The 27,637-nt window shown below is 41.4% G+C and overlaps 1 protein-coding gene across 1 annotated transcript; it reads left to right on the top strand.

Annotated features, from left to right (window-relative positions):
• The first annotated feature begins 2,267 nt into the window (after positions 1-2,267).
• LOC111564452 (anoctamin-7-like) lies at positions 2,268-27,637 on the top strand. The gene is made up of 24 exons (XM_023264026.3): positions 2,268-2,356; positions 3,946-4,051; positions 6,984-7,041; positions 7,124-7,251; positions 7,411-7,518; positions 8,778-8,914; positions 8,992-9,049; positions 13,898-14,008; positions 14,089-14,254; positions 14,492-14,582; positions 14,716-14,812; positions 14,919-15,062; positions 15,145-15,282; positions 15,597-15,695; positions 15,770-15,872; positions 21,294-21,405; positions 21,546-21,600; positions 24,478-24,575; positions 24,716-24,885; positions 24,977-25,182; positions 25,320-25,465; positions 25,573-25,663; positions 25,894-26,013; positions 26,128-27,637. Exons 2-24 carry the CDS (start codon positions 3,962-3,964, stop codon positions 26,278-26,280), a joined length of 2,679 nt encoding a protein of 892 aa, XP_023119794.1. The 5' UTR covers positions 2,268-2,356; positions 3,946-3,961; the 3' UTR covers positions 26,281-27,637.

The following is a 27,637-nucleotide window of genomic DNA, read 5'->3' as shown; positions in this document are numbered from 1 at the left end:
CAAAATTCCACAGAGTCTTAAACCCCGCCGAACCAAAGGGCGGACGCTCATCTCGCCTTCCACAGACAAGCACTTAAATTTGCCCAGAACCTCGTTCTCAAAGGTGGAAGGACCCACAGGCTGTCCCCTAAGGTCGAGTCACCCTCCTTTAAGAGGCGACCCAGGTACATTACCCAATCCGTGTACTCTACACTGCCTCTGTCCAGCAGTGGACGAGCGCCGACTTACTGAAACCCACATGCGTAGTGCGCCGTACTCGCCTCTTGAGGCAGCCAACTGGCATTTAATGTCCAAATTCAATATCAGACCATCGCAGATTCAGTATCATAGAACTTAATTTTCAAAGTTTTAGGTTTTTTTAACCAAGTTTTAACTGGTACATAATCTCACCAAACTCAGACATGGCAGTTTGCAAAATTTGTTAAAATTTGCACTTACCAGTCTTTGTTGTGTGGAGATCCTGTTCATGACGCCAATCTGTTAGGGAATTCTGCGATGTCAAAAGAGGAATCAGGAGGCAAACTCAGGGACACTCTGGAGACTCAGATGGCTTATGTTGAGAATAAGGTTTACTGAATTCAGGAGAAATGATACAGCGAGTAACACAGTGACGTGAGCACTGGCAGCATCAGTTCTGAGGAGTCTCTCTGGTCTTGGGTACTTATACCGTTTGGAAGGCGTGCCATGTTGATGTTACATTCTAAATGTGGAGGCAGGACTGTTAGTTCAGGATCTATCTGAACAGGAACACAGCAATATAACCTTGTTGTTCTGACATCGTCAGCCAGATAGTTGGTCTTTTATCCCTATGTTATGTTTACCAAGCGTCTGTCTGTCTCAGGGTCATATTAGGGGACAGAGAGAGCATACACAAGTTTGTATCCTCTATCTAGGAGAAGCATGAGTCAAGGGTGACCATTTGGGATGACTCAGCATTTAGGCTGTCATAAACTAGAACCACCTCAGTCATGAGAAAGTGAGTAATTTTTCCTTCACACCCAGAATCACCTTTTTAAAATTTTCTCTTGTGGGTTATCAGAAATCAGAAACACATCCAGTGACCTATGATAATTTATGACACCTGGATGGATGTAAAACTGACACCAAAATGACTCAAAAATTGTCCATAATTCCAAAAAATTAGTTCAGAATGACATGAAATTTGTCCTAAATGACTCTAAAATGATCCCAGAGACACAAAAATGATCCAAAATGATGAGAAAAGATCCAATCTGATATAAAACTTGTTGAAAATGATCAGAAAATTGTCCAAAATGAGTCAGAATTCACCGAAACTGACACAAAAATGATTCAAGGTGACTGAAGATTTGCAGAATGAAACAGTGAGTCCACGATGCTTCAGAAATGATAGAAAATGACACAAAATTTGTGCAAAATTATTCAAAAATGATTCAAAATTACAGGAAATTTGCTGAAAATGAAATGAAAATTGACCTAAATTGCTTGAAAATGATCCAGTTTTCAACAGTTGAATAAAATGATAGAATAAAAAGGTTCTGATCAGGAACCAGATTCAGTGTTCAGACTGAGACACCTGGATGGATGCAAAGCTGATCTGGAGTCAGTTTTTACCAGAACTCAGATGTGTTTTTTATTAATAAAAATTCATCAAATTACATGAAATCTGGATAAAATTACAAAAAATAGCCCCAAATTTCTCAATATTTTCAAGAATTTGCTGAAAATGACAAAAGATGTCCAAAATTATACCAAATTGTCCTAAAATTACATAAATTTGTCCAAAATTGACAGAAATCCTCCAAAATAACTCAGTATTTCCCCCAATCATTCCAAAAATGTTCAAAAGGACCTGAAATGACTCAGAAACTGTCCAGAATTCATTAAATCTGGATTATCTTCAGACTGAGACACCTGGATGGATGTAAAACTGATCTGGGGTCAGTTTTACCAGAACTCAGATGTGTTTTTCCTCCTAAATGTCCTGGTTCTATCTGCTGGACTGATGAAGTTCTGAAAAAGTCCATTAAAAAGTGATAAATCTGGACCTGCCTTTATGGAACTCTGGAAATATTCCCAGTCTAAAGGTAGAACTCTGATCATTGATGAAGTGACTGCAGATGAAGGTTGTTTCCTCTGACCAGCAGGTGGCAGCATCACGTTCAGTGATTTTAAAGCAGCTGCATGAAGGTTCAGATGTTCCAGGATCCATCAGTTTATTCAGAGGCGGGGCTAAAGAAAGAGGGCGGAGCTTCACTCAGTCAGCTGGAGGCACAGTGGGACACTCACTGATCAGTAGATCCACCTGGAGATCTACCTGGAGATCCACCTGGAGATTTACCTGGAGATACACCTGAGACCTCCACCGTCTGAACAGGTGAGTCTTTTAGTCTTAACTGTAGAAATAACAGCTGATATGTGTCAGATAATGACGTCTATTTTATTACAATAAAAGGATTTTATTGACTGTAAAATCTGGATGTTTTGTGTGAATATAATTTACTGCTTTGTTTACAAAAATCTACATTTAAATGATAAATGACAGTTACTCTGCGATACTAAGGGTGATATTAAAGGTAAATTTGAATCCTCTGAAGGTTTCAGGACATAAAATGTTTCATCGATTATTTTACTCTCAGTGTGAGAATCAATAAAATCATTAATATAATAATAACTAATTATTGGTGACTTCAGTTTTAAACTCAGTAAATCCTCCTCAGTCTCTGATGTCTGTGTGGATGAATTAAACCGATGAAGCAGATCAGGTCCTGGTCCTGGTCCTGGTCCTGGTCCTGGTCCTGGTCCTGGTCCTGGTCCTGGTTCAGGTTCTGGTTCAGGTTCTGGTTCTGGTCCAGATCCTGGTTCAGGTCCTGGTCCTGGTTCTGGTCCTGGTCCTGGTACTGGTCCAGATCCTGGTTCAGGTCCTGGTCCTGGTCCTGGTTCTAGTCCTGGTCCTGGTCCTGGTCCTGGTTCTGGTCCTGGTTCTAGTCCTGGTCCTGGTCATGGTTCTGGTCCTGGTCCTGGTCCTGGTTCTAGCTGCTGCCTTAAAGTTCTCTCGATACAATTTAAATCATTCATTTACTTCGTTTTTAATTTTTTAATAAAACACATTTATTCATAAGGAAGCTACCAAAATAAAAGCACTTTGTGTTAACATGTTTGAAAACATTCAGATTAAAAGAATAAAAGATTTATTAAGATAAACATTTGAAATTATTACATCATGAATATTTCTGTAAAAACATCACAGCAACGTGATTTTAACATGTTTCTGCTTCATGTTTCACCTGCTGAGGCTAACCTCAATATTAGCATGTTAATATGTGAACAAGTTAATGTTAGCATGTTAGCATGTTGGTATGTGAACAAGTTAATATTAACATGCTAGCATGTAAAAAAGTTAATGTTAGCATGTTGGTATGTGAACAAGTTAATGTTAGCATGTAAAAAAGTTAATGTTAGCATGTTGGTATGTGAACAAGTTAATGTTAGCACGTTAGCATGTTAGCATGCTAGTATGTTGATGTATTAGCATGTTAGCATGTTGATATGTGAACAAGTTAATGTTAGCATGTTAGCATGTTGGTATGTGAACAAGTTAATATTAACATGCTAGCATGTAAAAAAGTTAATGTTAGCATGTTGGTATGTGAACAAGTTAATGTTAGCATGTAAAAAAGTTAATGTTAGCATGTTGGTATGTGAACAAGTTAATGTTAGCACGTTAGCATGTTAGCATGCTAGTATGTTGATGTATTAGCATGTTAGCATGTTGATATGTGAACAAGTTAATGTTAGCATGTTGGTATGTTAGCATGTGAACAAGTTAATATTAGCATGTTAGCATGTGAACAAGTTAATGTTAGCATGTTAGCATGTTAACGAGTTAATATTAGCATGCTAGCATGTGAACAAGTTAATGTTAGCATGTTGATGTGAACTGAGCTGATGTCTGTGAATCGACAGGAGGAAGGTGTTGAAGATGAGGAGGAGGGGGGAGCAGAGGGACGACGGCACCACGCTCATCACCATGGAAACCAGCCCGGACAGCAACTACGGCAGCATCGTCATGGTAACAGTTGTTTGGCCTGATGTGAAGAAAAGAAACAATCTGATTCCAGGCAGAGATTAGCTTAGCATAAACACTGGAAACAGGGTGAACTGCTAGCATAGCTTAGCATAAAGACTGGAAATGGGTGAACTGCTAATTTAGCTTAGCATAAAGACCGGAAATGGGGGAACTGTTAGCATAGCGTAGCATAAAGACTGGAAATGGGGGAACTGCTAATTTAGCTTAGCATAAAGACTGGAAATGGGGGAACTGCTAATTTAGCTTAGCATAAAGACCGGAAACAGGGGAGCTGTTAGCATAGCTTAGCATAAAGACTGGAAACGGGGTAACTGCTAATTTAGCTTAGCATAAAGACCGGAAATGGGGGAACTGTTAGCATAGCTTAGCATAAAGACTGGAAATGGGGGAACTGCTAATTTAGCTTAGCATAAAGAATGGAAACGGGGTAACTGCTAATTTAGCTTAGCATAAAGACTGGAAATGGGTGAACTGCTAATTTAGCTCAGCATAAAGACTGGAAACAAGAGGAACTGCTAGCATAGCTTAGCATACAGACTGGAAATGGGGGAACTGCTAATTTAGCTCAGCATAAAGACTGGAAACAAGAGGAACTGCTAGCATAAAGTGTTGAGAGATGAGCAGCTTCAGTTTTGACTGTTTTTTTGAAGAAACTTTGCGTCTGATTGAACAGGAAACAGGACGAGAAGCTGCAGATAAAACAGGAAATGTTTGTTCAGTTTGTTGTCGAGCTCGTTAGCGACGGAAACAGGAAAGCTTTCAGGGACTGAGCTGTTGGACGATGAAAAGTAACAAAAACACAAAAACCCACCAGAGAATTCAGGGCCGTTTCTCAACATGTGTTCTTGTCCTTACTTGCGTTCTTGCGTACTCATAAAACGTCATCAGTCGGAGACCAAGTGCTGTTCCAATTCAAAGAACGCATCTGACCGAGAACGCATGAAATACCCTGAAGACTTTCTGAAATCTGCCGCTGGCTCTGACGGTTCTATAGCAGTTAAATGGGGATTTAAGTAGTTTTACGTTTATCTGATGCTCACACTTTGGCCTCATGGTGTATTTTTTCACTGTTCAGAGAAAAATGGGCTTGTAAGAAGTTAAAGTTAATATTCATAACATAATATTGTTCATGTTTTACTCGATCACTGACTGTGTTCTTCTGAATTATTGTCTTCATTACCTGTAGTACAACTTTGTTCTTTGTTCTATTCTTATGACTGTTACTGTACAGTAAAATAACATTTAATAATATTTTATTGGAGGAACATCTGAAGAAACCCAGATCCTCCCTGACTGCTGGGAGACTCCATAGACAGAACATCAGCAGCTGCATCTTCAGCATCTGGACCAGCAGGATGCTGTTCATGGAAACTGAAGGAGAGAAAATGATTAAGATTTTTAAGCATTTTGCATTAAATATTTTTCAACTGTGTTCAAAAATTGAATTGAATTGTTGAAGCCAGAAGTAAATGTTCCTCTAATCAGACCTGGTTGATCAGATGCTGCTGATGTTTGAAAAGGTTTCTGTTTTATTACCTGACAGGCAGAAGAAGAGCTCACCTGTAGCAGCTCACCTGTAGGAGCTCATCTGTAGCAGCTTACCTGTAGGAACTCACCTGTAGCAGCTCACCTGTAGGAGCTCACCTGTAGCAGCTCACCTGTAGGAGCTCACCTGTATTCAGAGGGATATGGTTTTACCTTAGCTGACATGTTGCATCTGCAGTCTTCTTCAGAGCGTCATCTGACGTGTCCTTTTTTATCAGGTGACCAGTCTGACAGATTTGTCAGAATATGTCAGATAGGCCACGCCCCCTGCCATCCGGTGGTCTCTGGAGGATGGAGTCCCAGGTATTAGAGGGTGTAGCTCCTCGTCCCAGTTCATGGAGGTTCCACAAAATAGAACCGGACTCCTATTCCATTATTCCTAGCTGCGGTATTCAGGTGACCGGGCCTGCTTTGAACACTCCAATTTTTTCAAAGTAAACGCTTCGGACCCCGCGGGACACTCAGCTAAGAGCATCGAGGGGGTGCAGAGAGGCAGGAGCTGGGACAGGCGGTAGCTCGCCTCACGGCGGACCGCGGTGTAAAAAAATAATGTTATCCTATGACAGTTAACGACAAAATGAACATCAGCCAAATATACCTGTATTCAGGTTCTGAGTAAAGCAGCTGACATGAAATATTCTCTCATTAATCAGTGATTATGTTCAGCATCCAGAAGTCCTGGTGATCACATTAAAGTGTGGTAATGTTTGTGGACCTGTCAGACTATAAACCTCTGGATGTAGAATGTAGACTCATGGATTTATCAATAACTAATAATAAACTATAAACCTCTGGATGTTGGAGGACAGAAACTGTAAACCATCCATCCTGTTCATGAGGTGTCCTGGTGAAGGTTTAATATTTTTCAGCAATCAGTTTCTGAAAAGTTTTAGTGGATCCACTGATAGAACTGAGAATGAGACGGTTCATTTCATCACAAACTACAGCTGTCAATAAATCAGCAGCTCTAAAACATTAAAAAAAGATGTATAACGATCTTATAAACCCGAATATATATATATATATATATATATATATATATATATACATATATATATATATATATATATATATATATATATATATATATATATATATATATATACAGTAACTGTTTTAATATTAAAACGTGAACATGCAGGGCTGTGTTATTATATCTGTTCCATTTGGTTGTTTTTCACGGTAAAAATAACGGAGCAGATGAACTGAGGTCATGACGTCATCAAGGACGCTGGTGTTCTAATTGCACTTCAGCCTCGATGCGTTCTCGCCAAGTACGCGAGTACGGACTTGGCGAGTACGGACTTACTTAGAATTGAGAGACGGCCCAGGTTTTCAGATCTGCAGCTGATGTTCGATTATTTCCCAGAATGCACCTGGTCAGCGTCGGGACGGAAATGTGTTCAGGGATGGATCGACTCCAGTCGGTGAGTTTAATCAGGTTAATGATCAATTAACTCAAAGAAACGAGGAAGAGCAAAGAATGAATCCTGCCCTCTGATTGGACAGACTTCGTGCTGGTGTGGGAGGAGCCTCGGAGCCCAAAGGAGGAGCTTAAAGGTGTTGACTCCACCCACGTGAAGTTTAGGGAGGAGTTTCTGAAGCGACTGAGACACTATGGACTGCTGCAGGAGCAGGTGAGTAAAACCAACACACCTGACAGCCCAGGTCAGATGATCTGTTTGCTGGTGATGTCATCTGACTGTCACATGACATCACAGTTCACACCTGAAAACAAACACTCAGGTACAGAGAACAAGGTGGAACCAAGAAGCTGACAGGTGTTTGCTCTGCAGAGGGTGGTACTCCAGGAGAAGAAGAAGACCTCCTTTATCCTCCTCAGCGCTCCCTGGAGCCTCCTCTGTTATTACGCCGAGGAGATCAGCCTCAGAGTCCCTCTGCAGGTAAAACGTCAAAGTTCTCACCTGGTTAGCCCTGTAGGCAACAATATATAGATGTTAGCAGCTATCTGAGTTCATTAACGTCTAGCATAACACTGGACCACACTGAAGAAGGGGAACTGCTAGCATAGCTTAGCATAAAGACCGTAAATAGGGGGAACTGCAAGTTTTGCCTAGCATAAAGACTAGGAGCAGGGGGAACTGCTAGCTTAGCTTAGCACAAAGGCTGGAAAGAGGGGAACTACTAGCTTAGCCTAGCATAAAGACTGGAAACAAGAGGAACAGCTAGCTTAGCTCAGCATAAAGGTTGGAAAGAGAAGAAACTGCTAGTTTAGCCTAGCATAAAGACTGGAAACAGGGGGAAGTGCTAGCTTAGCCTAGCATGGAGACTGGAAACAGGGGGAAGTGCTAGCATAGCTTAGCATAAACACTGGAAACAAGAGGAAATGCTAGTTTAGCCTAGCATAAACACCAGAACCAGAAGGAACTGCTAGCTTAGCCTAGCAAAAAGACCGGAAGCAGGGGGAACTGCCAGCTTAGCCTAGCATGAAGACTGGAAACAAGAGGAATTGCTAGGTTAGCCTAGCATAAACACTGGAAACAAGAGGAATGGCTAGCTTAGCTCAGCATAAAGGTTGGAAACAGAAGAAACTGCTAGTTTAGCCTAGCATAAAGACTGGAAACAGGGAAGTGCTAGCTTAGCCTAGCATGGAGACTGGAAACAGGGGGAAGTGCTAGCATAGCTTTTGTGGTTTGTTGTCTCGTTTTTGTGGTTTGGTGCATCATTTCTGTGGTTTGGTGTCTCATTTTTGTCATTTGATGTCTCGTTTTTGTCGTTTGGTGTCTCGTTTTTGTTGTTTGGTGTCTCGTGTTTGTGGTTTGGTGTCTCATTTTTGCAATTGGTGTCTCGTTTTTGTCTTTTGGTGTCTCGTTTTTGTGGTTTGGTGTCTCGTTTTTGTGGTTTGGTGTCTCATTTTTGCATTTGGTGTCTCGTTTTTGTCTTTTGGTGTCTCGTTTTTGTTGTTTGGTGTCTCGTGTTTGTGGTTTGGTGTCTCATTTTTGCATTTGATGTCTCGTTTTTGTCTTTTGGTGTCTCGTTTTTGTGGTTTGATGTCTCGGTTTTGTCGTTAGATGTCTCGTTTTTGTCGTTTGATGTCTCGGTTTTATCTTTTGGTGTCTCGTTTTTGTCGTTTGGTGTCTCGTTTTTGTCATGTGGTCCCTAATACACTTGTGTTGAATCATTGGTTCTTGTCATCCTGCAGGTGGTGGAGGCTCCAAACCTGAACTGGTCTGAACAGGTCCTGTCCAAGCTGTCCCTCCCCAACCCCCTGTCCCAGGACGTCCCCAACCCCCCAGCTGACTACTACACCTGTCAGTTCAGGACCAACAAGCTGCAGAGGTCCAATCACTGAGACACTCTGTCCTCAGCGTGCAGCTGCAGCTTCAGTCCGTCACCTCTCTGTCTTCTGTCTGCAGGTTTCTGGGCAGCGACCACCAAGAGACCTTCTTCAAGACCACTCAGAGACACCAGGTGGTGAGTTCAGGCTCTGCAGGACGTTACACAACCAGTTGTTCAGCTTCATCTGCTGTTTTAACGTTCTGGACCAAAAAACCAGAAAAAAACTGAAGTTATGAGCCTACAGAGGTTCTTTGAATAAATCCAGATCCTGATCTTTCATCTAAATTATTTGATTCTTCCTGGACAAATTCTCCAAAAATAAAATGTTTGCTCAAACCAGATCCTCCAAAACCAGAACCTTCCTTCTCCTGGTTCTGGTTCTCCAGGACCGACTCAGATGAGACCAAACATTCAGAGAGTTTCAGGTTGAACTGCAGGCAGTGTTTCCTCAGAGAGACTAAAATAAAGAAAGCATGACTCAGACTCAGTGAACACAGGAGATAGCTGCTGGAGATCCATCCAGCATGGAGAAACATCTAATGATGAGCAGAGTAGAGAGGAAAACCATCCACAGGATGAGGAGACAGAACGACCAGAAAGAAACACAAAATGACCAAAACAAGACACAAAACAACAAAGACTAGGTAAAAAATAACAAGAACAAGACTGAAAACGGCATAAACAAGACACAAAATGACCAAAACGAGATACAAAATGAGAAAAATGAGACACAAAACAACAAAAACGAGATACAAAATGAGAAAAACGAGACACAAAATGACAAAAACAAGACACATAATGACAAAAATGAGACACAAAACGACCAAATGAGACACAACAACGAAAACAAGAAACAAAATGACAAAAATGAGACACAAAATGACAAAAGTAGTAGTAGCTAGTTCAGTATCTACAGGAGGAGGAGATAAAACCACCACAAAGAGACATGAAAGATCATCAGGAGACACTAAATGTGAGAAAACTATAGAAACAAAAGCTAAAATGTGAGAAGGTGCTGGAGGTGTTGGGCTCAGTTCCTCCTCAGACTAGAGCTCTGATGAAGTTTTTATTTCAGAAGAACAAAGACGATAATCTGGGAGCATTTCAGAGCTCTTTAGGAGAACTCCTGAGAACCTTTCCTCATGTCACGCTGAGCTTTAGACTCTGAGCTTTAGACCAGACGTAATGCTGAGCTTTAGACCAGACATAACGCTGAGCTTTAGACCAGACGTAACGCTGAGCTTTAGACGCTGAGCTTTAGACGCTGAGCTTTAGACCAGACGTATAGCTGAGCTTTAGACCAGATGTAACGCTGAGCTTTAGACCAGACGTAACGCTGAGCTTTAGACGCTGAGCTTTAGACGCTGAGCTTTAGACCAGACGTAACGCTGAGCTTTAGACCAGACATAACGCTGAGCTTTAGACCAGACGTAACGCTGAGCTTTAGACGCTGAGCTTTAGACGCTGAGCTTTAGACCAGACGTATAGCTGAGCTTTAGACCAGATGTAACGCTGAGCTTTAGACCAGATGTAACGCTGAGCTTTAGACGCTGAGCTTTAGACGCTGAGCTTTAGACCAGACGTATAGCTGAGCTTTAGACCAGATGTAACGCTGAGCTTTAGACCAGACGTAACGCTGAGCTTTAGACGCTGAGCTTTAGACGCTGAGCTTTAGACCAGACGTATAGCTGAGCTTTAGACCAGATGTAACGCTGAGCTTTAGACCAGACGTAACGCTGAGCTTTAGACGCTGAGCTTTAGACGCTGAGCTTTAGACCAGACGTATAGCTGAGCTTTAGACCAGATGTAACGCTGAGCTTTAGACCAGACATAACGCTGAGCTTTAGACCAGACGTAACGCTGAGCTTTAGACGCTGAGCTTTAGACGCTGAGCTTTAGACCAGACGTATAGCTGAGCTTTAGACCAGATGTAACGCTGAGCTTTAGACCAGACGTAACGCTGAGCTTTAGACGCTGAGCTTTAGACGCTGAGCTTTAGACCAGACGTAACGCTGAGCTTTAGACCAGACATAACGCTGAGCTTTAGACCAGACGTAACGCTGAGCTTTAGACGCTGAGCTTTAGACGCTGAGCTTTAGACCAGACGTATAGCTGAGCTTTAGACCAGATGTAACGCTGAGCTTTAGACCAGATGTAACGCTGAGCTTTAGACGCTGAGCTTTAGACGCTGAGCTTTAGACCAGACGTATAGCTGAGCTTTAGACCAGATGTAACGCTGAGCTTTAGACCAGACGTAACGCTGAGCTTTAGACGCTGAGCTTTAGACGCTGAGCTTTAGACCAGACGTATAGCTGAGCTTTAGACCAGATGTAACGCTGAGCTTTAGACCAGACGTAACGCTGAGCTTTAGACGCTGAGCTTTAGACGCTGAGCTTTAGACCAGACGTATAGCTGAGCTTTAGACCAGATGTAACGCTGAGCTTTAGACCAGACGTAACGCTGAGCTTTAGACCAGATGTAATGCTGAGCTGTGATGCATCAACAGGCCAACCAGAGAAAAGCCTCCAGACCTCCAGTGTTTCAGCTCCAGCAGTAAATCATCAGCAGCATTCAAACGAGAACCACTTGTCACAGCTCTAATCCTCTGAGCTCGTGACAAAGTCCTGCTCCTCTGTGGAAACCTGGATTTGTGTTTTCTTTGTGTTGTTGTGGGTCTCAGTTGACTCATTTTATTTCATCTCATGTCTAGTTTTTGTCCCTTTGTGTCTCATTTTGTGTCTTGTCTTTGTAATTTTGTGTTTCGTTTTTGCCATTGTGTGTCTCATTTTTTCATTTTGTGTCTGGTTTTTGTCGTTTTGTGTCTCATTGTTTCATTTTATGTCTCATTTTTTTCATTTTGTGTCTCATTTTTTCATTTTGTGTTTCATTTTTGTAGTTTTGTGTCTCATTTTTTCATTTTGTGTCTCATTTTTGTCATTTTGTTTCTTTTTTTTGTCATTTTCTGTCTCTTTCTGATCATTCTGTCTCCTCGTCCTGTAGATGTTTTTTGTCTCCATGTTTCCAGACCTTTCCTCTCCACTCTGCTCATCATCAGTAGATGTTCCTCCATGCTGGATGGATCTCCAACAACCTGCTCCTCTGTTCTCTGTTTCTGCTACATTTATTTTTCTGGTTTTTCTCTCAGTCTCTCTGAGGAAACACTGCCTGCAGTTCAACCTAAAACTCTGCTCATGGGTCAGAAAATTAAAGCTGTTTTTCCGTGTGAAGACTTTGTGTTTGATTGGTTCCAGGATGTTTCAGTCAACAAACGGACGCTGCTGACGGCAACGCCTCAACCTCAAACACAATCAGCAAACACACACATCCTGCAACACACACATCAGCAAACACACACATCCTCCAACACACAAATCAGCAAACACACACATCAGCAAACACACACATCAGTAAACACACACATCCTCCAACACACACATCCTCCAACACACTCAGCGTATGAAGTATTAAAGAGCCAGTAGCTGTAATGTGGTAGATAGAACAATGAAACTTTCACATTCCACTGCTGCAGCTTCACTAGAGCTCTGCATGTTTATGGACTCTGGAAACCTGCTGAATATGTTGACTACATTCATTATTATTATTATTATTATTATTATTATTATTATTACTCCGCCAAGGAACGACGGAGTTATGTGATGATCGGCGTACGTCTGTCTGTCTGTCTGTCTGTCTGTCTGTCTGTCTGTCTGTCTGTCTGTCTGTCTGTCTGTCTGTCTGTCTGTCTGTCTGTCTGTCTGAAGCATTACTCAAAAACGGAGCAACAGATTTGGATGAAATTTCCATTAAAGGTCAGAAATGACAAAAGGACCAAGTGATTAGATTTTCATGGTGATGCAGCTTATAGTCTGGATCCACGGATTTCTTAAAGATTTCCCATTGCCAGATATAGCTGCCAGCACGGCATCACTGTAACCATGACAACAAGTGAACACTGTGTCAGTTACCTGCTGACGATCACATGATTGTGATCCTACTACAAAATGACTGTGATTTATCAGTTGGAAATCATACATGGAATCAAAGATTAAACTGTGGGCTGTTTCTGAGTCCCGCTACATATTTAGGTCACGTATGTAGCAAACCCCAGCCAGACAATGGTGGAACTCCTGATGTTTCACAAAGCCTTTATTTACCTTCAGCCATCAGCCTTATTTTGAACACAAATGCACCTTTCTGTCCTTCACTCATTCCTTCACAGTAAGAGCTTGTCTCCATTCCAGCTGCTTCTAAGTTTAGACACATCCTTTGCTAGACAGCAACAGCTGGAACCGTTTTCTGTCATCTTTAGGGGAATTTTAGGACTTTTCAGCAGCGTCTTCGTCATGTCAAGAAACCACTTCTTAGATAAACACTTCCTGTGCTGCTGGAATAATGACAAAATAAAAGCCCGTAACATTAAAAATACGCCTTCAAAATAAAAGCATGGAGGGAACAGTTATTTTAACACGAGCAAAACAAAGGTTTGCCAAAAGTGATGAAGTGATCGACAGACTTTTATAAGAGTAATTTACACGTGATTCAGTATAAATACATAACATGCACATGCATAACACATGCCTGTGCTCAGCACAAGGTCATTTTTTAGTAAAGATTTCATCCGTCAGAAATTATACGCCAACTGAGCAGCCTTGGCGGAGGACTGCGCTCTCTGAGTGCTTTTCTAGTTATTATTATTGTTATTATTATTATTATTATTATTATTATTATTATTATTATTATTATTATTATTATTATTATTATTATTATTATTATTATTATTATTATTATTATTTTACATTTTTGCACTGCAGCATCTATGTAAAACCTCTCCTCTGTATCCATGGTTAGCCTAGCTTAGCACCTAGCAAAGACTCAGGGCCAGGAAGCGCTGCTAGCCTAGCCTAGCCTAGCCTAGCTACAAGCAAACCTGACGTGCTCATACAGGAAGTCCTCCCTGGAGGTGATGGTGTTGTGTTCCTGCAGCTGTACGAGATCCTGGCCAGGACTCCGTACGGTTCGGTGAAGAAGGGGGAGGTGGGAATTGACCGGCTGGTGAGCGAGCAGGTCTTCACTGCTGCCTACCCCCTGCACCAGGTGAGAGCTGGACCGCCTGAAGCTCCACAGCTACGCTTCTCCGGGTTCTCCAGCTGTTGAACATCTGTCTCTGTCTGCAGGGTGACTTCCGGCTGCCCTCCCCCCCGGTGCCGCCCCACTGTTTGGGTCTGAGACAGATCCTGTATGCGTACTGGGCCCAGTGGTCCTGCTGGAGGCGCTACCAGCCTCTGGACCACATCAGGGAGTACTTTGGGGAGAAGATAGCGCTGTACTTTGCCTGGATCGGTAACTATAGCAACGCCACTAACGGACCAGCTGTTTCACTACTGCTTGTTTAATCAGGGACTGTGTCCAACTGTAGGTTTCCATGGTAACTGTATCTGACTGTAGGTCTCCATGCTGACTGTTTCCACGGTAACTCTCTGTGACTGTAGGTCTCCATGCTGACTGTTTCCACGGTAACTCTCTGTGACTGTAGGTCTCCATGCTGACTGTTTCCACGGTAACTCTCTGTGACTGTAGGTTTCTACACTGTCTGGCTGTTACCAGCGTCTCTCGTCGGCACGGTGATCTTCCTGATCGGGTTCGGCCTCATGGCCACTGATGTTCCAGCGTAAGTACAAGCAAAGCAAAGGGTTTGTCAGGAATCACTTCCTCTGCTGCACCGATCAATCATCAATATGTCTCTGATCAATAATACGCTGATGACATCACATATTTAATGTCTGCTGATTGGTTGTTTGTAGGAAGGAGGTGTGTAACAGTGGAAACAGATTCATTATGTGTCCGATCTGTAACATCTGCTCCTACTGGAACTACTCCAGCATCTGTAGCACCTACAAGGTACCTGTCTGTCTGTCTGTCTGTCTGTCTGCCTGGACACCTGTCTGTCTGTCTGTCTGTTTGTCTGACTGTCTGACTGTCTGTCTGTCTGTCTGTCTGTCTCTAGGCTGGTCTGCTGTTCGATAACGGAGGGACAGTGTTTCTCAGCGTCTTCATGTCTCTGTGGGCCGTCACCTTCCTGGAGTACTGGAAGAGGACGTGCTCGTCTCTGTCCCACCGCTGGGACTGCTCCGACTTCCAGGACATCGAGGTTTGATGTCCTCACACCTGCAGCTACAATCTACAGCTTAGACGGTTTTAGTTCACCAATAGCGTCCCTCTGTCCTCCACAGGAGCGACCTCGTCCAGAGTTCACCGCTATGGCGCCGATGACGGTGAGGAACCCGGTGACCGGAGCAGAGGAACCCTACTTTCCTGAGCAGAAGCGCCTCAACAGAACTCTGACTGGCTGTATGGTGATCATCATCATGGTGGGTCTCTGATGCTGGACGTAGTTTGATGTAGTTTGATGTTAGTTTTATGTCAGTTTAATTTCATTTTGATTTAGTTTGATGTAGTTTGATGTTAGTTTGATGTAGTTTAATGTAGTTGAATGTCAGGTTGATGTAGTTTGATGTAGTCTGATGTCAGGTTGATGTAGTTTGATGTAGTTTGATGTCAGGTTGATGTAGTTTAATGTAGTTTGATGTCAGGCTGATGTAGTTTGATGTAGTCTGATGTCGGTTTGATGTATTTTGACTTTGGTTTGTGTTTGGATCCCCCTGACGCTGGTCTCTGTGTGCAGGTTGCCGTGGTGCTGATGTTCCTCATCGCTGTCATTCTGTATCGCACCATCCTCAGCATCGTCATCTACAAGTCGGACTTCAGCTTCTTCAACTTGTCTGTGAGCGCGACGTCTGGAACGTCTCTGAGTTTCTCCGCAGATCTGAGGAGACTGAAGGTGTGCTTGTGTTTCAGGCCGGGAGGATCTCCAGCTTGTCGGGGTCGGTGCTGAACCTGCTGGTCATCCTGCTGCTGTCCAGAGTCTACACCGCCCTGGCCCACATCCTCACCCGCTGGGGTGAGTCAGGCCAGCTGCTTTACACTTCCTACTAGTGGAGAAGTCTCCTGTTCCTGTCTTTATCCAGGGCCGGGAATTGAACTCTGCCTCATCAGCTGGCTTTCAGACCGCCCTAATCTCATTACTAATGTCAGTCAGTTTACTGAGATTTGGTCTTTTCTAGTTGAATTTATTTGTCAAGTTATTGAAGAATCTCTAACCTTCTAACAGAGGCTGTAACACAATTGCCACGTTTACATGAGACCTTTAATTCCTCTTTAATTCGGAATTAAACTTAATTCCACTTTAAAATCTCCTTGTAAACACTTAATTCCGAATTAAAAAGTTAATTTTGAATAAACTAAATTCCGAATAAACTACCTGGTTTATTCCGATGTTAATTCCGAATAAACTAATTCCTGTGTACGTTCTATTCATGTATACAGTTAATTCCGCTTTAGTTAATCCCGGTCATTCTGCGCATGCTTGGCTCCTCACGTAGCGATGACGTAGCGATGACGTAGCGATGACGTAGCGATGACGTAGCGATGACGTAGCGATGACGTAGCGATGACGTAGCGACGTACACAGCTTGGTCGTCTGCCTCCTTCTCCGGTATTCTATCTCTCTTATCCTTCTCAAGTGACGCAACAGAAGTAGTACGCCATTGTCGAGTTGCTGTTTCAAAACGACAATAAAAAGCAAAGCGTAAAGCGTGCTTATTAGTTGTTCCTCCATGTTGTTGGGGAAAAGAAATGCCGCGGCAAATGGAGTTTGTTTTCTTCCGGTAAACAGGGATACGTCACGTCCACTCCCTGTCCAATCAGAATCCTTTCCAACGCCCAAGCGTTAAAGCGGAATTACGGAAGGGGATAAATGTGCGGTCCATGTAAACCTTAATTCAGAATTAATATTTCCATGTAAACGCAACGCACAAAACTTTAATTCTGAATGAGTTAATTCTGAATTAATAATTCCGAATTAAAAAACTTCAAGTAAACGTGGCCAGTCATCCTTATCTTACAGTGTTTTCCTCTCTACTCTGCTCATCATCTATAAAAAGATGTTTCACCATGCTGGATGGATCTCCAACAACTTGTTAACTTTGTCATGTTATGTGATTTTACGACATTTTTGTCTCTTTGTGGTTGTTTTATTGCCTTGTTTTTGTTATTTTTGTAACATTTCAAGTCTTTATTGTCTCCTTTCTGTTGCTTTGTGTCTCATTTTTGTCATTTTGTGTCTCGTTTTTGTCGTCTAGTGTCTTGTTTTTGTCATTTTGTGTCTTGTAGTAGTTGTTTTGTGTCTCATTTTTGTCATTTTATGTCCTGTTTTGTCATTTTGTGTCTTGTTTTTGTCATTTTGTGTCTTGTAGTAGTTGTTTTGTGTCTCATTTTTGTCATTTTATGTCCTGTTTTGTCATTTTGTGTCTTGTTTTTGTCATTTTGTGTCTTGTAGTAGTTGTTTTGTGTCTCATTTTTGTCATTTTGTGTCTCATTTTTTGTCATTTTATGTCCTGTTTTTGTAGTTTTGTGTCCCGTTTTTTTCATTTTGTGTCTCTTTCTAGTCGTTCTGTCTCCTCACTCTGTAGATGTTTTTCTATCTCCATGTTTCCAGTGTTTTCCTCTCTACTCTGCTCATCATCTATAAAAAGATGTTTCACCATGCTGGATGGATCTCCTCAGCTATCTCCTCTGTTCTGTTTCTGAGCCATGCTGGCCAAACTACACGTAAAAAGAGTTTTAATAATGTTGTGTTAACAGATGTGTGTGCTGGGCACCACTTTAACGTTTGCTCAGAGCGTCTTCACATCCTCTAGTGGATCATAGTCAGCTACAAATGTTCTTTTGGTTTATTTTTAAACAAAACTTTTCCAGGACAGTTTTTTGAGGTGTGTTTGTGTAAATTCTAAACAGGTCTTTATCAAGAATAACAACTAACATAGCAATGCTTGGAAGAGTACTCCTGGCTTTATTTTATATTATTTTAAACCCAATTCAATTCAATTCAATTCAATTTTATTTATATAGCGCCAATTACAGTCAAATTATCTCGAGACGCTTTACAGAACCCATATGCCTGACCCCCAGAGCAAGCCAAAAGGCAACAGTGGCAAGGAAAACACCCTTTTAACAGGGAAAAAAACCTCGAGCAGAACCCGGCTCTAATGTGGGGGGAACCATCTGCTGCTGGCCGGACGGGTTGAGAGGGACAGAAGAAGTAGAGAGGTAGAGATAGAGGGGTAGAGATAGAGATAGAGGGATACAGATAGAGGGGTAGAGATAGAGAGGTGGGGGGGTGGGACACAAGGACCATAAAACACAGCCACACATCTGAAGCATCCAGCATCCAGCTCTGGGACCAGGGACACTCGGAGAAAGGACACAGAAAGAAACAGAGTGAATGTAATGCAATAATGGTATATATAGTAAATACATAGGTAGTTAGAGAAGGGCTCAGTGCATCCAGAGAGGTTCCCCAGCAGTCTAGGCCTATAGCAGCATAACTAGGGGCAAACTAAAGGGGCGTCAAGAGGGGAAGTCAGTTGTGCAAATGAAAACACCAGCTCACCCCGTCAGGGTCACCCAGTCAGCCCTAACTATAAGCTTTGTCAAAAAGGAAGGAAGGAACCCAGAATGTTTTATTTTCCTCCTCGTGTCAAATTATCTCAATTGTCAAACCAAAATTGTCCAAAGTAATAAAAATAGTCAGAAATGACTGAAAATTTGTCAAAACTGACTCAAGAAGTCCAAAATTAGTTGTCTTTATGAACAATTTGAGTTTTTTATTGGAGCGTGTAGACTAAAGTGGTTTGAATAAATAACAGGATTTGTAGCTCAGATTTGGTTCATTTCCTGATGAGTTCAAAGACCGTCTGACAGTTGAAATCTGATGATTTTTTTCTGTTTCTGGCTAATAAACGGCATTGTTTGGGTGATTTAATTTAGCTCGTTTTTGTCATGTTGTGTCTCGTTTTTATCATTTTGTGTCTCTTTTGTCATTTTGTGCCTTGTTTTTGTTGTTTTGTGTCTCTTTTTTGCCATTTTGTGTCTCGTTTTGTCATTTTCTGTCTCATTTTTGTAATTTTTTGTCTCATTTTTGTAATTTTGTGTCTTGTTTTTGTCATTTTGTGTCCCGTTTTTGTCATTTTGTGTCTCGCTTTTGGCATTTTGTGTCTCTTTTTGTCATTTTGTGTCTTGTTTTTGTCGTTTTGTGTCTCATTTTTATCATTTTGTGTCTTGTTTTTGTCATTTTGTGTCCCGTTTTTGTCATTTTGTGTCTTTTTTTGTCATTTTGTGTCTCTTTTTGTCATTTTGTGTCTTGTTTTTGTCATTTACTGTCTCTTTTTTTGCCCTTGTGTCTCATTTTTGTAATTTTTTGTCTCATTTTTGTAATTTTGTGTTTCGTTTTTGTCATTTTGTGTCTGTTTTTGTCGTTTTGTGTCTCATTTTTGTCATTTTGTGTCTCGTTTTTGTCATTTTGTGTCTCATTTTTATCATTTTGTGTCTCGTTTTTGTCATTTTGTGTCTCGTTTTTGTCATTTTGTGTCTCATTTTTGTCATTTTGTGTCCATTTTTGGCCATTTTGTGTCTCATTTTTGTCATTGTGTGTCTTGTTTTGGTCATTTTGTGTCTCTTTTTGTCATTTTGTGTCATGTTGCAGGTTAATAAACAGTGTTGTTAGGGTGATTTATTTTAGCATTTATCGTCTTTTCTAAGCAGGTCAGGTTAACTTTTCCTTTCCTCGGGTTGTAAATATGATCATAGTGAGCTCCCTGAAAGAATGAAGGTTAAAGCAAGTAAAGTGAAGATTAGGTTTTGTTGTTCCTCCTCCACTCTTCTCACTTTCCTCTCAGAACATTTTGTGTTGCAGGGTTCAGAAATGTGAGGCCGGCGCCCCCTGCTGGGACTCACCTGAAACCTCACCTGAGCCTGAAACTTTATAGTTAAAAGAAATCAACACATTATCAAGGAACTAGAACCAAAACACAACATTCAGAAAATGTTTCAAACATTTTTCTGTCGTGAATTTTTGATTAAATGTTCTCTCTGGACTGTAGACTCTTATTTGGTTGTGCAAATAAATAAAACTCATCAGATGAGCAGAACAATAACTGATGCTGTAAACCAGAGGAGTCAGATCATCTCAGTCCAGTCTGATCTCCAGTGGACCGGACCAGTAGAACCAGTAGAACCAGTAGAACCAGTAGAACCAGCAGAACCACAGCATAATGACCTAGAAATAACCACAACTCCTAATGGTTCCTTTGGCTTAGTGCTAAAATGCTCACATTTAAGGAATTATCGTTTCACTAAACATCATGAACAACCTGAAATTTATGAAGAAAAATAAATTCAGTTTCATCAACATTCAGCCTCAGTTTATCATTTCCACATTACAACTTCCAGATCACAGTGTGTCGACAAAGGAACACAACATTTCGTCATCTGGAACTGGACCAGAGAGGATTTACTGGAGGATCAAAACCACAAAAGTCAGACAGAAAAAAGACAAAAAAAACCCCAAAACAAGACAAAATATTACAAAAATGAGACACAGAAAATGAGACAAACAACACGAAACAAAAGAGCTAAAAAAAAAAATTCAACGAAGAAGTTACAAAGCAACAAAAAAATGGACAAGCGACAAAAACGAGACACAAAGACACAAAAAATGAGACAAACGAGACAAAACAAAAAAAAGACAAAAAATTTGACAAAAACGTTCCAAAGCGGCAAAAGAACAGACAAATGACAAAAACAAGACAAAAATGACAAAAGTGAGAAACACAATGACAAAGAAACAGACGAACGACAACCAAAACAACAAATAAAGCAAAACACAAAATGACAAAAATTAGACAAAAAAACAGCAAGACAAAAGGAAAAAAATGAGAAAAAAATTACACAAACATGAAAAAATCACAAAAATCAAACAAAAAAGACAAAAAACTATAAAAACAAGAGAAAAAATTACAAAAATGAGACACAAAATGACAAAAACAATGAACAATCTAGTATTTTACTTTCTGATCCAAACAACTTGTCATGGTCTAGAAATGATTTTAAATTTATAGTTTTACTAATTTACAATCTGCAGTTAATGTCGTCTTCAGTGTGAATAGTTTCTGGTTTCTTTCCTCTATGACAGTAAACTGAAGATCTTTGGACCAAACCGGACATCTGAGAAAACTCTGATCCACTTTTTTAACATTTCGTGACGTTTTAGAACCAAACAGCTGATTGATTAATGCAGAAACTATAAGTATAAATATACAAACAGAAACTAGAACCTGAATGTAGGAAGTCCAGGAGGTTTGAATAAAACTCTGAGGTGTTTGACTGGACAGAATCTGAACACGTGTTGAAGGATCGTGTGTCTGTTTGTACAACATGTGTGTAGTGTTGCTGTACAGTGTTTATGTGCTGTGTGTGTTCCCAGAGATGCATCGCACACAGACCAAATATGAAGACATGTTCATCCTCAAGGTTTTCATCTTCCAGTTCGTCAACTTCTACTCGTCTCCGATTTACATCGCCTTCTTCAAAGGCAGGTGAGAGCCAATCAGAGCGGCCGTACAGGTCACGTGATCGCCTCTTCTTCTTCGTGTTTGGGCGACGACTCAACAGATGTGAACGTTTTGACGATCTGATGTTGAACTTCATGTAGTTCTGTTTGTTTGTTTGTGTTCAGGTTTGTCGGTTACCCTGGAAACTACAACACTCTGTTCGGAGTTCGCAACGAAGATGTGAGTCTGTTGTGATGCTGAAACTCTGAGATCTCGGGTTTGGGTTAGGTTCAGTGATCCTTCTGGACGTACAGTGTCATGAATAAGTATTTACCCCCTTCTCGGATTCTTATTTTTTTCAATATTTCTTCCACTTACATGTTTAAGACCCTCAAACTAATTTAAATATCAGACAAAGATAACCAAAGTAAACACAAAACGCAGTTTTTAAATGATGATTTCATGTTTTAAAGGTTAAAAAAGCTATCCAAACCTACCCGGCCCTGTGTGGAAAAGTAATTGCCCCCCTGGTTTAACCCTTGTGTCGTCCTGCGAGTCAAAATTGACCCGTTTTAAAGTTTGAAAATGTGGAAAAAATATATATTTTCACAGTGAAACTTCTGATGTCCACATTTTCAAAATTTTTGAACATTTTTTGGTGTAAAAAAAGAAATGTTAAAAATGTTTCTTAAGAACTGTTTCATAAAAATCAACCGAAATCCAGCGAATTTCACTGGATTTTGGTTGATTTTTATGTGAATATCCTTAAAGAAAATATCAGAAGTTTTACTGATATATAAGGAATCACTTTAGATATTTTTAGGATTTTTTTGGAAGATTTTTACTCATTTTTTGAAAATATTTACAAGAATTTTCTTGCCAAATTTGGGGGATTTTTTAAAAATAAAACTTTTAAGGGAAACTTTTAATGAATTGTTAAAATTTTCTTCCTGAAGTTTTTCCAAATTTTCTGAAATTTGGGGAATTTTTTTTGCTGAATTTTTGAATTTTTTTCAGACAAGGAAACAATATTTTTTGGTGCCTGTAAATGAGGACAACAGGAGGGTTAAACATGAATCAGCTGTGGCTAATCACATTTTCTAGTTCAGTTTCACCGACCACACGCAAACCTGATGACCTCCAGACCGGTTCAATCCAGAAATCACTTCAGTAGAACCTGTCTGATAAATGAAGGTGGCCAAAAGATCGCAAAAAGCTGCAACAAGATGATCCAGTGAAATTCAAGAACAACTGACATCGATCAGTCTGGACAGGGTTCCAAAGCCATTTCTAAAGCTTCATGTGGCTGTACACACAGACAGATGTGGACAGATGTGTAGGTGTTGTGGTTTACATCCTGTTAAGACGTGGTCGTGTTGGTACAGTTGCTCCTATGGTCCGTCTCCACAGATTTCATTGAACTGTTGATAGGAAAAGTTTCCAGCCGAGCTGCAGTGGACTGCAGGGATCAGCCTGTTGCTCTCCATGTTAGCTCATAAAACCAATTCCTTTATAAAACACGGAAATATTAACACCACTAAGAGCAACAAGAGGCATGAAAAACACGTCTGTGTGGAGATTTTTCATCTGATTGTTCCAGCTGCTGAGCTCAGAGGTTTGGAGGTCCAGGAGGAGAAGTTCAGAAGCTAGGTGTCCTCCAACGCAGGGATTTATTTACTGCAACACCTTAACATGAGCTGTGTCTAACAGGAAGTCAGTGCAGGTACAGGTGAGATGATTCATGGTGGTTCTGACTCACACTCAGTAATCTGACCTGAGATCAGTCTTCAGTCAGACTCAGGATGAAAGTAGATCTTTACCTCAGAGCTACACAGCTGCTCAGACAGTTGATCTGCTGGAAACGCTGGTTTAGTTGGAGGAACGTGAAGATAGTTTATGTACAGCAGGGGTGTCCAACATGCGGCCTACGGGCCAAAAGTGGTCCTCCAGAGGGTCCGATCCAGCCCTCAAAGTGTAAAAATTCCAGAGAAGACATTAACTGCAGATTGTAAATTAGTAAAACTATAAATTTAAAATCATTTCTAGATCATGACAAGTTGTTTGGATCAGAAAGTAAAATACTAGATTGTTCATCGTTCTTTTGTCATTTTGTGTCTCATTTTCATAATATTTTGTCTTGTTTTAGTTGTTTTTTGTCTTTTTTTGTCTGACTTTCGTCTCATGTTTTTGTCGTTTTGTGTTTCCTTTTTGTCCCGCTTGTGGTTTTTGTCTTATTTTTGTCATTTTGTGTTTTGCTTTATTTGTTGTTTTGTGTACTGTTTTTGTTGTATTGTGTTTTTTTTGTCTTGTTTTAGTCGTTTGTCCATTTTATTGTCACTGTGCAACTTTTTTGTCAATTTTTTTGTAGTTTTGTTTTGCGTCGTTTGTCAAATTTTTTTTGTCATTTTGTGTCTCATTTTTGTAATATTTTGTCTTGTTTTTGGTGTTTTTGGTATTTTTTGTCGTTCATCTCATGTTTTTTGTCATTTTGTGTCTTGTTTTTGTCTCCCTTGTGTTTTTTGTCTTATTTTTACCATTGTGTTTTGCTTTAGTCATTGTTTTTCATGCCATATTGTGTTTTTTGTCTCATTTTTGTCGTTTATCCATTCTTTTTGTTGCTTTGTAACTTGTCTGTCTAAATTTTTGTCTCTCTTGTTTTATTTTGTGTTGTTTGTCTCATTTTTTTGACATTTAGTGGGTCATTTTCCCACTATTTTGTCTTGTTTTTGTTGTTTTTTTTGTCTTTTTTAATCTGACTTTTGTCGTTTTGATCATGTAGTAAAAACTAGTCCGGTCCACTGGAGATCAAAGTGGGCTGAATGTGGAACCTGAACTAAAATGAGTTGGACACCCCTGATGTAGATGCAGGACTTCAGCTCCTGGAGGTTCAGCTGAGATAGAATCACCTCCAGAGATGATTGGAGTAGAAGAGGAAAGTAGAGACAAAACCTTCAGCACAGTTTCCTGGACACCAAGCTGGTCCTCCAGAGGGTTTAACGGAGGCGTCGATCGTATCGTGACTTCACAATACCATCGTTCTTTTCTTCTGTGAGATCTGATTTTGGATGAAGTGGATGAATCAACCGTAATAAAACCGACTGTCTGATGTTTCCTCAGTGTGGAGCAGGTGGATGTCTGATCGAACTGGCTCAGGAGCTGCTGGTCATCATGGTGGGAAAACAGCTGATCAACAACATCCAGGAGTTCATCTCCCCGTAAACAACAACACACAACAACACACAGTAACGCACACTAACGCACACTAATGCACAGTAAAACACACTAACACATACTAACGCACACTAACAGGCCACAGAGAGGTGAGGGAATGGAAATGATGGTGTCTCTCTGGCAGGAAGCTGAAGTCGTGGTGGCAGAAGAGGAAGCTGAGACCTCAGCTGAAGGAGAAGAAGAAGGAGGTAGACGGAGAGGAGGCTCAGGGGGAGGACGAGGAGGTCTGTCCCTGGGAGGACGACTACCAGCTGCTGGTCTGTGAGGGTCTCTTCAGCGAGTATCTGGAGATGGGTAAGTCCTCCTCCGGCTGCAGGAACCAGCCTCAGGTTCACCAGATCACTTCAGTGTAGCGTTTAATGTGAATCCTGCTGGTCCTCCTCAGTGCTGCAGTTCGGTTTCATCACCATCTTCGTGGCGGCCTGTCCTCTCGCTCCTCTCTTCGCTCTCATCAATAACTGGGTGGAGATCCGTCTGGACGCCCACAAGTTCGTGACTGAATATCGCCGGCCGGTGGCGGAGCGAGCTCAGGACATCGGTATCTGGTTTCCCATCCTGCAGTTCATCACACACATGGCCGTCCTCAGCAACGTAAGACTGTGCACGTGGTGAGGACATGTAAGACCTGTAAGACTGTGCATGTGGTGAGGACCTGTGAGACTGTGCACGTGGTGAGGACGTGTTGGTCCCACAGCAGTCTGAGCACAACATCAACTTTGTGTTTCCAGGCGTTCCTCATAGCGTTCACCTCGTCCTTCCTGCCCCGTCTGTACTACCGTTACACCAGAGACAGCACGCTGAGAGGCTTCATCAGCTTCACTCTGGCCACGTCTCCACACACCTTCAGCCAGCAGCACCACAACGCCTCCTGCAGGTCGGTGACCAGACTGCAGCTCCGTGTGCCGCTGATGCTGGAGATCCTGAGGATGCTTTGGTGTCACTGCAGGTGTTTGACTGGATGTTTGCTGTCGTCCTCTGCAGGTATCGAGGTTTCAGGGATGAAAACGGTGAATACCTGCCAGAGTACTTCCATCTCCTCGCCATACGTCTCGGTTTTATCATCGTCTTTGAGGTTGGTGTCTCTCACGCTTCAGGTGAACTTGATGTAACTGTAGTTTAGGAAGCTTCTTGAGATTCACCTGAGCTCTGTCTGTCTCCTGAACATTCACATTCAAAGGGTAAAATATTTGGATTGTATTTTAAAAACCAGAATGTAGCAGAAACATCCAAACAGGAACTTTACTTTCAGAAACTTTACTTTCCTGTTAGATCTTGAAGGGTTTTGATGTCTTTCTTCCTCAGCATGTGGTCTTCTTCATCGGCCGCCTGATAGACCTGATGGTCCCTGATATCCCTGAAGAGGTGGAGCTGAAGATAAAGAGGGAGCATTACATGGCTAAAGAGGCGCTTGCCGAGAACCAGGTCCAGACTTTAACCTGTCATCAGCCTGTTTTGTGTTACTCTAGTTTTGTAAACTGTAGTTATGTTTTAGCAGAGACAGTTTGAGTTATAGTTTGGTTTGTTCTGTTTTTGCAGTCTTTGGGGAAAACCATGATTCCTGGTCACAAGGACGTTCCATCCAGCAGCCTGCGACAGCGTGGATCCAGAACTTCACCACCACAGAGCGACTCCCCTCCACCACACCTGAAAGGGATCCCAGAGGAAACTGATCCACCAGGCAGCTGCTGAGATGAAAGGGACTCCCACCACCTCCATATCTACACGACTGAGAGCTAACATTCCTTTAGAGGAAGGTCCTACCATAAATTTGCAAGATCTACAAGAACTGTGTGTCTAGAAGATATGATGTTTTAAACCTCTAAACATCCTCCTACAGATGATTCCAAAGACCTCTGCCACTCATTGACAAGCTCTACTGACCCCAAATTTGCAAAAGGTCTAGCAGACCTTCAACATATCTAGTCAACAAGTTTTTCATGTTCTTCAAGAACTCTAGAAGATTCTCAGTCATCTAGGTCATGGTAATCCTAAGGCTTCAGCAGAAGGCAGCTGAACTTCTTCTTGGTTTTTGAAGACACGTCGTCCTTATCCAAGAGGCTTCTCAGTTCTCCCTGATGGTGGGGAGTCCCAGGTGTTGATGTCCTCCCCTAATCACATGAATCAAGGCTCATTAATGATGCAGCACTCACACGGGTCAAGATGTGAACTTTGGTGATGCTGCCTCCCTGGGCAGTTGAAATTACCCCGTCAAGCAGTTTCACCATAATTCACGCCTCAAGTCTTGTGAATCTTGGGTTTAGGGTTGAGTTTATTGTGAGAATACATATCTGAGAGTCCACATCTGTCTGTTAGAACCTCTTGGATGAAGAACCAAAGAGAACTTCAGCTGCCTTCTACTGAAGCACTTGGAACTCTTCAGGACGTTCACAGGAACTACAAGACTTCCTCTATAGTTCTACAAAATCTATCAGACATCTGGTAGACCTCTGGAGGACCTTGTGCTGAATTTTTACACATCCTACAAGAGCTCCTCAAGTAGTCTACATTACTGACAGGATGTTGTAGGACGTCTGCAAGACTTCTGCTGGACCCGTAGAAGGTTTTAAATATGTCTGGTAGGTAGAAGAACTGCAGGAGTTGTGTTAAATCCCTCAAGAGGTCTGCAAGAGACTGACGACAAGACATACAAGACAAGACATGAAGACAAAATGTGCTCCGGTAGTCATGAATCCTTACAGGTTCTACCAGGTTTAGACTAGAGTTCCAAGACTTTTACTGGAGCCTAAAGCATTTTAAACTCAGTAAAAGCTACCTCAGAGAGAACATTAGCCTCTAAAACAGCTGCACAATATATCTGAGTAAGGATATTCTGTCAATGTTCATCAACAAAACATTTAAAACTATTTGACACTGAGACTGAACATGGAGTTACTGTTACTGAATAGACCGATTGTACTTTTATTATCTAGAGACTTTAATATATATGGACACATATACTGATGGTTGTACTTATTATAAATCTAAACAAACATCTTGGTGAAGAATTTCAGTGTTCTTATGAGAATAAATTTCTTCCAGCGGTGAA

Source organism: Amphiprion ocellaris, chromosome 7, assembly GCF_022539595.1.
Source record: "Amphiprion ocellaris isolate individual 3 ecotype Okinawa chromosome 7, ASM2253959v1, whole genome shotgun sequence".
NCBI lineage: Eukaryota > Metazoa > Chordata > Actinopteri > Pomacentridae > Amphiprion > Amphiprion ocellaris.
The sequence above is the reverse complement of the archived record's forward strand: the minus strand, read 5'-3'. Positions and strand labels throughout refer to the sequence as shown.

Excerpts from the sequence above, each read along its gene's own strand:
- LOC111564452 (XM_023264026.3), top strand. The coding sequence starts at position 3,962 with ATGAGGAGGAGGGGGGAGCAGAGGGACGACGGCACCACGCTCATCACC. Across the intron at positions 7,042-7,123 it reads GGATGGATCGACTCCAGTCG|ACTTCGTGCTGGTGTGGGAG; the intron begins GTGAGTTTAATC and ends CTGATTGGACAG. Across the intron at positions 24,886-24,976 it reads CAGCGAGTATCTGGAGATGG|TGCTGCAGTTCGGTTTCATC; the intron begins GTAAGTCCTCCT and ends GGTCCTCCTCAG.